The sequence below is a fragment of the Centropristis striata genome, chromosome 1, assembly GCF_030273125.1.
Source record: "Centropristis striata isolate RG_2023a ecotype Rhode Island chromosome 1, C.striata_1.0, whole genome shotgun sequence".
Taxonomy (NCBI): domain Eukaryota; kingdom Metazoa; phylum Chordata; class Actinopteri; order Perciformes; family Serranidae; genus Centropristis; species Centropristis striata.
This window is the reverse complement of record NC_081517.1, coordinates 31,038,667-31,055,861: the sequence shown is the minus strand read 5'-3', so window position 1 is coordinate 31,055,861 and position 17,195 is coordinate 31,038,667. Positions and strand designations below refer to the sequence as shown.

At 40.0% G+C, this 17,195-nt stretch overlaps 1 protein-coding gene across 1 annotated transcript in view; it reads left to right on the top strand.

Annotated features, from left to right (window-relative positions):
• The window catches only part of tbc1d1 (TBC1 (tre-2/USP6, BUB2, cdc16) domain family, member 1), a 51,926-nt gene extending 35,179 nt beyond the window's left edge, over window positions 1-16,747 (top strand). The window contains exons 15-23 of the mRNA XM_059338141.1: window positions 1,031-1,231; window positions 5,124-5,285; window positions 6,833-6,991; window positions 8,956-9,056; window positions 9,230-9,373; window positions 10,393-10,552; window positions 12,104-12,273; window positions 14,523-14,699; window positions 15,450-16,747. Coding sequence (XP_059194124.1) covers window positions 1,031-1,231; window positions 5,124-5,285; window positions 6,833-6,991; window positions 8,956-9,056; window positions 9,230-9,373; window positions 10,393-10,552; window positions 12,104-12,273; window positions 14,523-14,699; window positions 15,450-15,749 — 1,574 coding nt within the window. The 3' untranslated portion in view covers window positions 15,750-16,747. The remainder of the gene's footprint in view (window positions 1-1,030; window positions 1,232-5,123; window positions 5,286-6,832; window positions 6,992-8,955; window positions 9,057-9,229; window positions 9,374-10,392; window positions 10,553-12,103; window positions 12,274-14,522; window positions 14,700-15,449) is intronic.
• Window positions 16,748-17,195: the final 448 nt, after the last annotated feature.

Below are 17,195 nucleotides of genomic sequence, written 5' to 3'. Positions count from 1 at the left end.
GGTTAGGGTAAGGGGCTGGGGAATTAAGAAAGCCGGTAGAGAGACCCCAGAAGCATCACAGGATAAGTTTGTGCATGCACTTTTTTTGACACCTTAAAGCTAACTCCATGTTCTGTTGAAGCAGTGTAGAAGTCTGTGTTTGTCTAACAAATACTTGAGTCTCTTAAGAGCCTCGCCGTCTGTGTCACATATGTCTGCTTTGCCTTCACTTCTCTTAAAACTTAAGAGCCATTTGTTTGTACAGTGACTCTGCTGGTTACAGCACGTCCTGGAAAGTCTCCCTGACACAGACACAAAGGCATACATGAATGTTAACCTCACCTGACACAAAGAGCACCATTGTCATCACATGTGTGTGTGTGTTTGATGTGTTGAAGCATTGTATAGTATGTAGTTGACAGTAGTTGTCTTTGTGGTCTGTCCATTGAAATGATGACCTGATTACCTATTTCTAATTTTCCCAAGAAGGGTCTTTAGTTAGATAAGTATCGCACTGACATACCTAAGCCAAGCTAAGACTTGTGTGTTTGTGGGTGTGATCGGACTGAATCGTGATGTTCCTACAAACTGAAAGAGAAGTGCTATCTGGATTGTTATGTCCTTCCTCTAAACAACACCGGGTATTTTGAGGTTTGGGATCCACCCTGTACTTTGGGGTGGAGTCACACAAACACAATTTTTTTTTCACTGTGTGTGCGTTGCACTCGACTGTGTCAAATCTATCTATGTTTAGCATTTTTCGTTTTATTTTGCATGAGTGTCCGAGGAATCTCAAATTTTAAACTGTGGGTCCATTGGAGTTCAAATAAAACAAAAGTCTCCCTCAGATCAAAAGTTTTTCATATATTGTGATTTTTTTGCTATGTTCACACAACTTGCTTATAAATATTATGATTAAAAGATCTTGTTTTTATAATATAACACTGTTATATTGTGTTATCTCTGTTGTTATTTCTCTGCTGTATCCTGCTGCTTTAATGTAACGTAATCTGCTCTAACCTAATGTAACATAATCTGATGTGTTTTACAGAGCGGGGGGATTCCTGTCTAGACGGGGGTCGAGTGTGCGTGGGCCAGGTGGGAGTCGGAGGAAGTGGGGATTTGACCATTAGAGCTGTGCCTGAGGAACGGACGAAAAGGAGCAAAGAGGAGCTGAGGGAGCTCTGGAGGAAGGCCATCATGCAGCAGATCCTGCTGCAGAGGATGGAGATGGAAAACCAGAAACTTCAGGGTGAGATTCGGGTGGATGAAGGGGATGGAAACACACAAACAGGAGCCCGCTGAGCATTTTTTTGTAGTTGATTCACATGTTCATAAACAAAAGATCCTATTATATGCTGGATTCACATGGAATGAGGCAGGTGGCAGATGGACAAAACTTTCTGGGCGGCATGGGAAAAACAAACAAACAGTCAGACAAAATGGCAGGAAGGCAATAACAACAAGCATGACGATATGTTGCTATGGTGATCTTGTAATATTTACAAAGAATGAAATTATTATATTGAATTAAGTCATTAATTATCTTTCATGTTATGTTATTAATTATGTTATTCTTTAAATAATATATTATGACATTATTAAGCCAGATCACCCATGTTTTTTTTGTGTGAGGGAGCTACGTAACTTCCAGATATAAATTCTATCGACAAAAAAATTAAACATTTTAACCTTGGGTGGTATGGCCATCTACAATTACTGTTGCCGTTTTTCTCTCTAGCTAAAGGTGCTTCTCTCGTCCACTTAAATTACATCTGGTTTGCCGTCTACAATGGTTCAATTCTATGTAAATGCAGCAATGTTTGTGCACACATAAACATAGAATAATTCTTCCCCTCTATAATTGTTAACGGTCCTTGAAAAAATTCAAATATTCTTATACTCTGGTCCTGCAACGTTGGATTGTTTATCTGCATGATAACAAGAACAGCAGCAGCCAGCCAGGTTTTGCTTCATGAAACCATGTTGGCATCACTCACTTGTGATACATGATGAGTTGGTTTCTTTAGAAGCTAATTAGCAGGATAAACGGGTCATTCCTTAAGCCATCTCTGGCAACATGCTCCTCCAGATGTGCACACACAGGTTAGATAACCAAGTGCGTGTGTGTGTATGTGCTGGTAGGCATATTTAAGGGTGTGCCAAGTGCTCCACCTCTTTCCTGACCCAGTTGGCACATGTCAACATACACTTAGCTATGCGCCACACCCCTAACTACCTGCACTGTATACAAACCATTAATTCTCACACACACACACACACACACACACACACACACACACACAAACACACATGCACGCACACACGCGCACACTTCATCCATCACACAGATAGAAATCATTGCCTGCATAACAAGGTGTAGACAGAGAGAATTGGGGTCAATATTGATGAAAGAAAACAAGTCCGGGCAGCAACCTCACACACACACACACACACTCACACTGCACTCCTATACACACCACATACACATCTTGGACTTCTGTAGTTTAATTGTGTTTTAATCCTCCCGCTGGGTGCGCTCCACCTTTCTGTCCGTTATTTGTCTGGGTGGAGTTCAACTCCCTGTCCTCTTTTTTTTTCTGTTTATCTCTCACTCTGCTGCCTGTTTTATGGGTCAGCTGCAAAAGTGTGTGTGTGTGTGTGTGTGTGTGTGTGTGTGTGTGTGGCGCGTGTGTGTGTGTGTGTGTGTGTGTGTGTGTGTGCATCTTTGTCAGCTCCAGGGTGGGGTATCCTATCTTGTTGTGTGCTATCATGGGCGGAGTGTTCCGGCAGCAGAATGGGAGAGAAATGGAGAGAGGGTGGAGGGTGGAGAGAATGAGCGCTGGCTGGACTGCTGCCAGTGAGTTAGTCCTGATGGACCAGACTCTGCCTGCTCCCTGAAGCTGATAAGACACGCAGCAGGGCCACGGCCTCTCCAGCAGCATCTATTCTTACTCTGGGTGTGTCAGCTATCTGCTCTGTCCGAGTTTTGCTTTAATCCCGACTGCACTTTCCAGGTCACTCTTGCTCTCTGCCTGTAATTGCTGAGGCGATGATATACAGCATTTCATAAAAAGTTTTAGGCCTCTGGAGATTTTCATAATTTGTCAGTTTTTGCCAAGTTTTTTGATATGTTTTAATCTTTAATACTAGTGTGGGTTCCATGCAAAACACTTAACATTTTTAAAGAACAAGATTTACATAATCTCAATGTGTTAATTAAAGCTGTTGTTATAATTGCCCCAGTTTACTTTTTGCAAAATGTTGCTGATGCAAATTCATGCACCCCCCCTATTGACTACACACCCTAATTTTCCCTCCATTTCCTGGTAGGGGTCAGCATAGGTTGGAACAGGAAATGGACTTCTGTCTCTTTCCTGTCCCATTGTGATGATGTCACTCTCCCTAGCTCTGCCAAGTTGCAGCTGGTCACTGGGTGGACACCACACATGAGCGGAAAGGGTGTGGAAGTCCACAAGGGAAAGGAGGGAGAGTGTGGTTGACAGACGAGACAAATGTGGGATTTGATGAGAAGAAATAGTAGAGTCTAGGCAGAAAGGAGAGAAAGAGAAAAAGAGAAGGGCTGTGGGTTAAGAGATTAGGGAGGGAAGAGAGGAAGGGTGTTGTCAGAAAGAGAGGAACAGATGAGGGGCGCTGGGTGTGCCCTCACCTTCTTTGATCACTGGTGTCAACATGTTGCAACGGAATTCACGGTTTTTGTCTTTCTGTTGAGTTTATAGGTTGTGTTATCTGAAAGTCATAAATTTGATTTTGCAAAGACAAAAACCATCTTATTCTAACACAACAAGGCAATGCATTATGATAATGATAACCCCCCCCCCAGTCTCTGTAATATTCCTTGATTTACTGTCTGTCTGTCTGTGGGTCATGTGCAAACTTCCAAATAACAACTTGTTTGGATCTAATATAAACAAATGGGATACCCTCTCAACCTCAAACTGCAGACAGACAAAGTGAGCAATTAGCTGCTGAACATAGTTGAGCATTTCGTGGCTAAAGAGCAAGATATTGTCCTTAGGAATTGATGGAGACCAAAAAAGGAGCAAGAAGAGGGGGTAGAGATGCACCAATTTTCTTGGCTAATACCAATTTTTTTTATGTCTGACTTCACAATTTGAATCTTCTTTTTTTTAAGAACTACAATTGACAACATTTTACTGTCCACTACGTGCACAAAACCATCATGTGGCATTTGTGTAAGTCTTGCAAAATATCGGCATGTAAAACTAATCAATCGTCCAGTTGCTGGTAATGTCCGATCGATCAGTGCGTCTCTAAATGTTGGACCAACATTCACCAGCTGACTAGAAACGACTCCAGATAAATGCTGGAGTTACTCTGTGACAGATGTGTGTGTAAACAGGAAACTGTTTGCTAACAAGTTCCATACATCAAAGGTGTCAATGCTGTGCTCACAATATGTTGCCACTGCCCTAAAGAAAAGACAGTAATTGCAGGTTTGATAAAACAACAGCAAAGTTAAACATGGTGTTTAACCAGGCAGTTATTTCTTACACATTCCCTTCTGACTCCAGTCGTTTGCCTCCAACTCTTTCCAAACCTCCAAAAAAACATTAAGTTTTTCTTTTTTCAGAGTATGTGACATGCTTATTTTGATTGATTACCATCTAAAAAAAATCCAGTGAGCATAAATTCAGTCAAAGTGACTGAAATGGCCTGTTTAAAATCCTCTTTACCTAAAAGTGAAGTTTGGCATGGCCAAAAAAAACAAACATTTATCTGCATCTTTATTTCTGTTTATTATTTTATACATAATATGTTAAGACATTAGAAATGTGTTTGGGAATTACAAAAAAGCTAGGTTATTGGAGATCCAAGGGGCATGGTGAAAAATGTAAACCTCAATTATGTGCTGGTTCTCCTAAATGAAACAGGTGCACCAGTACAACCAGTGTAAAAATGTAGTCCTGTTTTATCAGTCATGTACGAAAGTGCATTAATAAAACTAAAACCAGGTCAGGTGTTTCCAGCTACAGTGATAACACCTCAGCTCCGCACGCACACACACACACACACACACACACACACACACACCAAACAAACCACAGAGACAAAGTTTTCTCACATTATTGACTTGCCTGTCTGTTTATTGATGTTTGTAGCCTCAGAGAGCGATCTGAAGAACAAACGTCTGAAGCTGGACTACGAGGAAATCACTCCATGTCTGAAGGATGTCACTCTAGTCTGGGAGAAGATGATGGGGACTCCTGCGAGGGCAAAGGTCAAATTTGACACAGAGACCATACATGCTGCTGTTGCACAAGGTACATATTTGGCTTCCCAGATAAATCTATCAATGCTTCATGGAAATGTATTGGCAGGTATTGGCAAATATTGACCAAAGCTTTGCATATAAAGCTCTAAACTGAACATATGTATTGTAACTTTTGTCATTATCATCAGCCTGTGCCCTTTACCCAAATACAGCAAAAGAAAGGGGCATAATTTCCATGAAGTGTTTTTAATTCAATGTTTGTGCCACAGTAAAGTCAGTGTGTATTTCCCTTCGAAGCTTTACCTCCAGTGTCTTTCTCTCATTGTAAAGGCATTCTTTTCTGTCTGTTTTCTCGTATTAGCATGTTCTGCACAGAGAATGGGACAATTTTCAAACAGGAGATCTGAAGACCAGAACACACGTGCACACAGAAATGCGACTGGCCATTGAATAGCAGCCTTAGAACTGAAGTAGCCGTAAGAGCTGGAATATGACACATGGTGATGACATCGCATTAAAACAGTGGTTACAAAGGAGTAAAGCTGCAAAGTTGTTCATTTTGAAGGTTCTGGTCCCCTTCAGAGTATAATAACCCATGATATAGTGAAGGGTGGGGCTACCTTGTGATTGACAAACCGCAACCACAAGAACCTGTCAATCAGGATCAAGGCGAGGCAATGCATATCCATGGCACTGTGTACATTTAAATAGTTGTGAACTTGTTTTTAGTTTATCTCAAATTACGGAAGCTAACCTTGATAGCTGCGACTAAGCAAAGCAGAGCCAGAAGCAAACCAGCAAAAGTCAGTGTTCAAAGTTTGGTTTCTTAGTCCGATTCACCCTGTCAACCAAATATGGGCTCCAAAATGGCCTTCATAAAACCAAGATTGTGACTGCTGTAATGTCAAATTGGAGTCCTCAAAACTGTTCCACAAAACAATATATTTACAATTTTATACAGTGTATGGTTAAAAAATCCTCCTCTTGTGATCTTTACGTGCTGAGTTTGATGGTTATCTTCAGGTTCTTTAGTTTAATAAACACATTATATCTTAGTCGTTAAATCTATACAAACACCTAATAAAAATAATAAATAACTAACTATCTAAGAAGTGCACAAATTAATAATTTTGTGATGCATCAAATATCAATATGACAATTAAAGTTATGTGATATGCATCAAAATGTTTTTGGTAAATTTTCTAAATTCAGTCTCCACTTATTTAACTATTGCATTAACATATTTGCAAACATTGTTTCTAAGGTCAATAATGAATCCCCATGCTCAAGGGAGAATACTGTAGAGAACTGTGTCCTTTGCTAACAAGCTCCTCTCTGTCTGTCACTCAGTCAAACTAATTACTGCACTGACATGAGGTATTTTTACTGACAAGGTAAGACTCTTCTGAGTAGTCTCAGCCTCCTGAAATTCACCAGATTTTCAGGTCCTGATGTCAGAAAATTTGCATACTACTGGTAGGAATCACTCTTTGACACCATCTGCACCTGAATATCTGTCAGGTACAGCATTCCACCTATGCACTACCCCACCCAGACCCATCCTAATTTTCCTCCCTCTCTTGTAATCTCTTGCAGGTGTCCCAAGGCAACATCGAGGCGAGATCTGGAAATTTCTGTCTGAACAGTATCTGCTCAGGCAGACGGTCCCGTCCCGACCCCCCGCCAATGACACTCCGTACAAAGAGCTGCTGAAACAGCTCACCTCGCAGCAGCACGCCATCCTTATAGACCTGGGTAATTCAGACACAGAGGAAATATTCATCTTCACTTACATGTATTTTTAAAGCTATTTTGCTGAAAGCACTGAAACACAACTGAATGTACAATATACCTTTTGCACAAAAATGTAATCACCCACACCGATTTTACAGACATGCACATTTTATCTAAAGGTCTTAATACGTCTTTAAAAGGGTTGGATGGTTGAACTGTTTTTGTATCTGGTTGGAGACTGTTGGGAGAAAATGTACATTTTATATCTGGGTCCATTGCTAGAAATTGTTGGACCACTTACCCAACAGCGTGATTTAAAAGGCACTACCAACTCCCCCACACCAACACCGGGGAGCAGGTTTGCGGAAGTGCTAATGGTTTTCATTGCATGTTTAAATAGTCACAACTCTGATTTATCAGTGATGCACAGATTGATTTTACAAGTACAGTTGAATGGGAACTAAAGGGCTGGCATATTTTCCAAAATCAAGCTCAAATGAATTCAGTAAATAAGAATTTGTTCAAACTAATTTGATTTTTTATGTTATCAGAATCCTCTATTATAAGCCCATACAGCCGTTGAGGGAGAGAGATGCCTGAATATTCATAAATATCAGTTTGGGTTACAGTCTATGATTTGAACACATCATCACAGTACAATCAGTTAAGATTATAGTACCTTTATATGGACTGTACTGTGCTGGGTTTCTGTCCTATGATCATCAAAGAGAGGAATTAAATAGCCTTCTCGAAAGAAAAAAAAAGCACCAATTTGATTTGGTGAACTCTGCAGAACCCCTGCATGGAGTACATCACAATGTCTCAAACGCTTTTACCCTCAAATGTACCCAACACCTCCCACCCAAAAAAACCCACATACACAAAAAGCACCTCCACCCCACCCACATAACACCCACATGCATACAGTATATAGACACATCTACCGACACATCCATCCCTGTTGCACTACCTCCCCTGTTTTAGCTGTTGACCCTGTGTTTTTCATCATGTTATTCACTCCACATCAAATAGGGCGGGGACGGAGGTTACAGCAAACACAGTGACAGTTTTCTAACGTGTAATGTAAAATACAAAGGTGTTATGTGCTGTAGGATGAAAGCACACACTGTTAATTATAATACAGCAGCAAAGAGATTTGCAGGTAGAAATTGCACAACAACTCCAGGCCGTCTATTTCACCTCCACATGTAACTGCGTTTAAACATGTCAACATAAGTTAGGCATTAGCAAGAAGGTTAAGAATTTCGACTCGTAAAGTTCAGCGCTCCCACACCTTACGTTCAGACACATTTGCTTTGCTCCAGGCAGGGGAGGGAGTCGTGGCATTATGTTCACAAACATGAAGCACCCACAGCACATTCAGCACATGCAAACTCACACAGATCATCATTGTCTTCTCCAAAGCCTCACTTTCACACACTGTAAGTCAAGAAGTCCTCTGTGCCAAAACCTGCACACCTGCCAATTACCAGAGCGAACTCATGAAGAATGTTATTTTTTTACAGATCCCAGGTCATTATGTTGTCATGTTTGAAAAGAACATGTCCCATCCACCACCACATGTTAAGCTTCTGAAGGAGGGTGTGCGGTCTCCGCTTAAAGCTGGGTGTTTTCATGAACATATCTGTAAGCACGTATACTCAGTATGGGTCGGCACATGCTTGTGCGCTGAGCTGCTTATAATGCAACAGCAAAGTGTGAAGTCTAGCATCCTTAGGCAAGCTTTGGCTTCTTTCAAACACACACACACTCAGAGGTTTCTTTAGAATAGTTCTCTCAAATTCTTTCCAGGAGTATGTCAGGCAAAATCAAATAAATCAGATCTATTAAAAGTGTTTTAACAGATTGATCGCGACATCAGATAGATACTTTGTCTGTCGTAGCATTTTTCTTACTAAACATAAACACTGCAGATGTTTTTACAATATAGATAACATCACGCTCTTTTTTTTTTTTTCTCCCAGGTCGCACTTTCCCCACTCATCCATATTTCCAAGCACAGCTGGGGGCAGGACAGCTGTCTCTGTATAATTTACTGAAAGCCTACTCGCTGCTGGACCCTGAGGTATTGTTTAATTCTCTTCTTCTAGTATTCTTTCTTTCACTTTCTTTTTTGTAACTCTCTCCGCCTCCCTTCATGATGGGCTGAATAGAACTGCCAACTGTCTTTTAGGCTTAAGCTTTTTTCCCCCTTCCATGTCTGTGTAGACGTCAAGTTTGTTATTGTTGTCATTGCAGGTGGGTTACTGCCAGGGCCTGTCCTTCATTGCAGGAGTGCTGCTGTTACACATGGGGGAGGAGGATGCCTTCAACATGCTCAAATTTCTTATGTATGACGTTGGGCTCCGCAAACAGTACAGGCCTGACATGATTATCCTGCAGGTAAAATGCACCCACACACACACACACACACAAAGAGTCTCTTTGTCCTACATGTATAACACAAATTTACAGAATCCATCACTGTCCCCAACTCCTTTACACCATCAGTCTATTTATCTCATATTATATATACTGTATATGAAATTAGATATGTCTCATCCCTCCTTTCTGTTTACAGGATTACAGTGATCAGGCTACATTCTTATGTTTTAACAAAGTAATATCTGGCTTAAATTAAAATTTACTGAATTTATACTCTACTCTACTAGGTTTTGAATTACCATCAGATTTCATGCTTTGATAGATCAACTGCAACACTAGACATACGTGTACAGTACATTATTAGGTTGTATCATGTTTGATTTATTCACCTGGCAGTTATTGTGTTAACATTATTTCAGTCACTTTGTGATGCATAGTTCCCACAGGTCCTTGAAATCCTGGAAAGAGTGTAAATTTGAGAGGAAAATCAATCATGAAATTATACATAAAAAGACCTGGGACATTGGAAGTTGATGTATTGTGTGCAAGAATAGAATTTTATGGGTTATTTTTTATATTTTTTTTCACTTAAAGCAACATCACATGGAATTTAGCGCCTCTGCAGTTTCGGATTGCAATCCACTTAAATACCGCTGTCTTAAATATGAAGAGGTGTACATGAGTGTTTTTATTGGTTCTTGAATTTGAAGGTATTGGGCCTGGTAAAAAAACTAAAAACTAAAATGTAAGTATTAAGAATGTGTGCTGATATTAAGCAACTATGAGAAGTTTCTTTTTTCTCTCTTGCTTTGTAGTTGACTTGTTCACGCTCGTAAAAAGCCACTGTAGCACAGACATTTTTGAGCAGGTGCATCTCCAGCCTCGTCTACACTAAAAGGCCTCATAACCACTTAATGTGCTACAAATCCAACTTTATTACCATGCATAAAATGTTAAAAAAAACATCTGCACATAATCTAACCATATGCTCCCAGTCAGACCAACAAAAACAATCTCTGGTATGTTGTTCATGTCAGATTCAGATGTACCAGTTGTCACGGCTGCTCCATGACTACCACAGGGATCTTTACAGCCACCTGGAGCAGCAGGAGATCGGACCCAGCTTATACGCCACGCCCTGGTTTCTCACCGCCTTCGCCTCGCACTTCCCGCTCGGCTTTGTGGCCAGAGTCTTTGGTAAGCTTTGAAAGTTGCGTATGTATCTGCCCTCATAGACTACACACTTATTTTACTTGGTCACCACTCTGTTTCTTCTTCCTGAGAAAAGCTTGGCAGAATAGATGTAGGACAGATGCAGGATGTTCGGGGGGGGGGGGTTTGTCTCAACTCCCCAGTCCACTTTTCTAATTAGAAATTCAACCCAGTGTTGGAAGGGGGGTGAGTGGTGGACCTGGATGAAAATAAGGAAACTATGATTAAAGAACTTGGCAAAACAGGAGGAAAGAAAAGGTGTAGAAAGCAAACTCCATACATGCTTGGATGGATTATGAGACAATAAGCCCCTGGGCACAGACATCCAAAAGCCCCCCCACCTCTCCTACATGGAAGCAAGACAAAGAATTTATACTTGTTTAGCCTCTTTTCATTGTTGTTGTGTGTCTCTTTGTGGCCATTGAGAATGGGTGTTTTTGTTTGTCGATGTGGTCATTTTGAGCTTCTTTTTTGTTGTTTTGCCCCTTTTCATGATTGCTGTGAGTCTCTCTGTGTATCTGCATCTCTTCTAGTTGTTTTGTGTCACTTTGTAGTAATAATTATTTTGTGTCACTTTGGGTCTCCTTATAGTTGATTTGTTTCTTTTTGTAGCTGTTTATGTCTCTTTGTGGTTATTTTTGCTTTCTTACTGGGTGGTACGTGTGTCACTGACATTTTTGTCCCCTTTGTCAATGCCCCACAGGCCCATTCATTAATTTATCTAGATTCTAAGGAATAATATAAATTTGGCAGTGTGGAATAAAAGATGGGAGTGGCAAAATACTTTACCAAAGTATAAATCAATGTTTTTATGATATTCTTTGGAATAGAGTCTCCAAAGGTGAGTCACATACACACAGACATATTTGAGATAAAGTCTTTGTTTGTCAGGTACACTTCTGAAGGGACCTTGTATCATTTGTGTAAATACCATCACACCCACAGCCCCTCGGTATATGTCTATTTTCTTTCATGTATTTGCCTTTCTCTCCCTCATTCCTTCCTTACTGTTGTTTTCATGCCTAATTTCTTACACGGTGCTCACTCACTGAACCAGACTCTCTGGCTCCTCGTGTTCATCTGAGCATAACGCTGTGTGCACATGTGCGTGTGTGCGTGCATGTGTGTGTTACAGTGAGAGTGCATCATCATAGCACGGTAAAGTCTTTGATATCATACAGTATGTGGGGCTCCACAACTCCGCTCCCATTCCTTAATCTGTTGTATGATCTCATGCAATCCTGCCTCACCCTTACCCCACCCTGATACATTCAAAGCATGCACACAAACACACACACACAAACCTACTCCGTCTCTGGCCTATATTTCTGTTTGCTTACACCTTTTTCTTGACGTCAAAACATCTATCATTTAAAAATCCCTTTAAGTCACCAATCAACACACAATGCATCAGGTATTATTCATTTTTATTGTTGCGTTATTTAACAAAATGCTGTCACGTTAGGGCTTTTCCCTTTGCCAGTAATTTCTCTTTCTTCTTCCCTAACCTTTTGACTCCACTTTGTCCTCTCTTAGATATGTTGTTCCTGCAGGGGTCAGAGGTCATCTTTAAGGTGGCCCTGAGCCTGCTGGGGAGCCACAAGCCTCTGATCCTGCAGCATGAGAGCCTGGAGTCCATTGTGGACTTCATCAAGACCACACTGCCCAACCTGGGCCTGGTGCAAATGGAGAAAACCATCAATCAGGTTAGAATAAGAAGTCAGTAATATGTAACTTTTATTACTGGACTGCCTAACTGGAATACAAAACAAAGTTTATATGGACATGATCTTTTTTATTGTCATTATGGGGAATTATAGTAAAATTTGTATTATTCTGGGAAAGCAAGAGCCGTAAAGAATAAGTCTGCTATAACATTTACATTTTTCATACTGAAACAAAATCCCATGAAAATACCAAAGCCACAATTTCCTCTCAATATTAGGCGGTATAGACTGAATTATCTTGACTTTTAGTCCCTGCTATATCCCTCTAGTATAACTTGACAGCATCTTTCATGAAATATAGCATATGACCAGACTCATTATTTACCTAAACATCACAAACAGCAGCGATTTCTACCTCCCTATTTTGGAAGAATGGATTTGCATATTTTCCACTGTCTAAAAGCCTCAAGATATATATAAGCCACATGGCTTATTTAAACAGCCCCAGTGTAAATACATGTAACTAAATGTGCTCAAGAATCTAGATGTCTTTCACCAGAATATAAAAATTTTACAACTCATGCTGGTGATAAAGAGACAATTTAATTGCTTTATGACAACAACAAAAAATGCGTAAGATGTTCTGCTTGAGTGACAGATGCTATCAGTGTGGACTACACCCAGTGATGAGGGCAGCTGATGGGTGGAGTGTCACTAAAGTAATTTAACCTTCACCTCATGCGTCAGTATTTGTGGTTACAAAACAAACTTGAACAGGAAAACTAACGTGTGTCAATAACATCAGTAACACATGTTATATGACCCCAATAACCAAACAGTCATTATAAGACATCCTTGTGTAAAATTGTGTTTATGAGTCATTCTCTTGTAAACTGATGTCAAGACAGAACATATACCATTAATGTTTGCAGTAGTATAAGAAGTCTTGAGATGGGAGGAGCTGACATATGATGAGTCAAAGACATGCAGAGAGATGTTATCAAGGTACTCTATAGTTTAGAAAGTATGCATTTGACATATAATTTGCATGATAGCAAAAAGGTATTGAGTCATGCTCAAGCTTGCCTGTACTTTCCCTCAAGTGCCACTTATCCAAGTCAGGTTGTCTATATGTTAACTTTGGTGTGACTCACAGTTTCAGAAACAAAAAAAAAGGGAGTGTACTTACAGGAAGTTTGGAGCCGAATATGCAAAACATGTCTCCATTGTTTTTTCAGCAAAATTCGTGTAATGAAAAGGAAACACTTCAAGGGACAGTTTAATAGTTTCGCCATCATTCAGATATATACAGGGGGCTGCAAAAGTAGATATAAGGATTATTCCAGTATTACCAGTATTATAATAGTGGTGTGTAAATGCCGGGGGCAACAATTTGAACATTTGAGGGATTAATATGTTATTATTGACATGATCAATAAAATACGTCTTGTGTACATGTTTGTTTTTCATTACTGTATAGCTTCTTTTGCAGCCCCTGTATATCATATGCTCCTGTATATATCAGTAATGATATCATTGCACTCACAAAGTTGCATTGCATTGCTGAGTGCAAGGTGACATTGCTATAACAAAGTGGGACCAGGCAAGAAAGGCAAACAGACAAGTTTTAAACAAACGGGTGAGACAAACTCATTTGGAAGAGGAAACAAAGAAAAATGCTTATCTTGCTATCTTAATATTATTACTACCTGCCTGTTTTAAACACCTTGGCTTTCTTTTATTAGGGTAATATCGAAAACAGTGACTCAGTTTTGCTCACTTGATTTGTAAACCCAAAGGATTTGTATACAAGGATCCACACAATAAATCAATAAATGAAAACAGGAGAAGTAATAACAGCATTGCATTGTAAATGAGGCGGGAAAATGGTAGAAAAGGGTATCAGAGAGTGTAGATAACCTTACTCTGTCATATCTTGTTCACATTATTTAAAAAAAATATAGAGTGTTACTTTCAGCTTCAGGGTACTTTATGAAGGGCTGCCAAAAGTTAGATTTATAAATATTTTCAAACATTCTCAAAATGTGAGGTGTTAAATAAGTAATCCAGCTACACATTTGTGGAGATTTTATTGGGGTAAAAAAAAACAGTTTCTGAACTGAGGTGAAGTTCATTGTTGACTCGAACGACCGGAGGGTGTTGTCTTAGCACATGTGCACTTACGAATTATGAGTGCTTACAATACCATGCACATTTTTCATTTTTTTCTTAATTAATTATGAATGTCTGTATTATTTTACATTGTTGCTGCACATTGTGCTCATTAGGTTTGTCAGATGGACATGTCCAAGCAACTTCAGGCCTACGAGGTGGAGTATCATGTCCTGCAGGATGAGCTGCTGGACACGCCCCCGACCCTCAACCAGCAGCAGCGAGCCGCACAGCTGGAGAGGACCAATCAGAGCCTCCGGCAGCAGAATCTCGATCTGCTTGAGGAGCTGCAGGTACACACACACACAGACGAACACAAGTTATAAGGCCACTTCAAAGCTTCATTCATCACATTGACATTTGAATTATAAATCAACATTTGAATGCTGTCTACCTTTTTTTTTCATTAATATTCATTCTGTTTAAACAGGGTATTTCTGCACAGCTGCAGATGAAGATTAGACTACACTAATACTATTAGTATGTTGCAATTGGTAGAATTATATTGTAGTGATGACTGGGTAGGATTGTTTCTGACAATTGTGATCCAAACATTTCCAAAAACTCCAGAGCATTATAAACTCAAAAAGTTAAAACTCAAAAAGTTTTTTGCTAAATAAAGATGTTTGCAGTTTAAAGATGTTTAAACTGTTCCGCTTAAATTTGTAAGCACTGTGTAAGTATGGCCACAAAGGCCACCAAGTCCTTTGGGTCCCAGGGTCAAGTTTTTTGCAAAATTATTTTAAAACAATGTAGAAAAGACAATCTAACACAGCCTCCCCTGTGAAACATTTACAGAATAATATTGTAGAATTATTTATTAAAATTCTGAAGTCATCCAACCCCATGCCTCTGCCTTATACACTCTCTTATATTAATATATACATTTATATTTTTGCACTGTTGAATTAATGGTAGACAACAGACATTTGAAGCTTCATTCAAAAATGTTCATAAAGGCTTCAAATTAAAAAAAAGCCCTGTACAGCCTTACAAGTTATCTTCTCTTCTACTCTCATTTCAACCATCACTCTCTCCCTCAGGTGTCACACGCTCGAGTCTGCAGCCTGGAGAGCCGAGTGGAGGTGTTGGCTCAGTCCGAGGGCCAGTTGAAGGAGCACGTTTCCGCACTGGAGCAGGAGAAGAAAGAGCTGGCGAGCACCGTCACACGCCTTCAGGACCTCCTCACCAGTCTCGGCATACACACCACCCCTGATGGACACACACTCCCCCCACCCACTGAAAGACACACAGTCACAGCAAAGGTGGGAAACAGAGAGGGGCTGTCAAACAGGACTGTGGACTCTCTTCCCCACCCTTTGGCTCTTCCTGAGGGTTCATAGCTGCACCTAATCATTTTTCAAATGATAAGGTCAACCAGAGGAGGTGGTGTGTTTGTGAAAGCCACAGGACGAGAAGGTCAGGTGAGACGTTAAAATGACTCCCTACCTCGACCTTTATCCTCTTCTTAGCTCCAGAATGTTTTAATAAAAAAGGTAGGTTTACCTAAAACAGAGAGGAGAACAATGGAACTATAACAACAACAGGGTTGAGGTTAACAGACAAAGAAAACCCCCTGAGTATTATCCCAAAACAGCACAAATGCCCAATTCCTGCTCTCTAACAATTATTAATGAACAACAATCCCCAAAGATAGCACTGTCCCACTGGGCCTCTACTGTACAAACAAAACAGTTACGTTTGCACCTGTACTTGTATGTATGTCTGTGTCTTTGAATGTCTGTGAGTGTCTTCACTCGTGTGTTTTATGCCCCTGTGTCAGAGGCAACAACACTAAAATAGCCAAAGAATGTCCTTATTAAAGAGGAACTTTGTGTTTTTTGACCTGGCCCATGATTTTTGTTTCTAAGTAACTAAAAGTGACAACAATATTTAAAATGTGTCCACTTTTGTATCTATATAGATGAATTGCCCCAAGCAATTAGAATGTAGCCATCATGAATTAGTTGATATTTTGCAACTATTCCTGGCTTTTTGTCGCTGTCCTGCCATGCTTTGGTGGAAACTGATGCCATGTCAACACAATAACTTTACAATAACTACCTCTGCTCTGTCTGCAGTTGTTCTCTTTATTCTTGGAGATTAGGAAAATGTGCTTTAGCACAAGTTTTTCTTTCTTTTTTGGCTGGCAGAAGTCATTGGAGTCAAAATAGTCACTGCAGACTCAATGGTCTGCAAGGTGCAGTGTATGGACTGGAGTGTTAGCATCCATTAGTTCAGAAATGCACACACACACCATTATTTTTATTCAAAAACGTTTAGATAAAACTAAGCTACACTTTCTGTACTCCAACATACAACTCTTCCCAGCACTCCTCATTCAACTGTTGTCTTCCAGCATCACATCACCTTGTGAGGTTTCAAGACAAGACTTCTCTATCTCTCCATAATGTTGTCCAACATTTATAATAAAAATCAGAGACTATCAGTGACAAAAACATGCACTGTTAGTGGATGTACATCAATGGTGCACAGTTACCTGAAGGACTATATTGCAGCCTGTTGCACTGCTGCTGGCAGTAGCACTCTCTCTGTACTGGACCAATTTCCAAAAATTGTTGTTCCCATTAGTCACAAAAACATAGAAATAGGGTCGGGTTGAAAAATACTAAAGTTACCCTTTAAAATAAAACATGCTCGAACAAAGAATCAGATCCTCCAACATGTTATAGATCACGCTTATGCTTGATCAGCTATTTAATATGAAGATATTTCCAAAGAAAAAATACGAGGAGAGAAGTGTGAAGGGACGGGTGAAGACATAAACT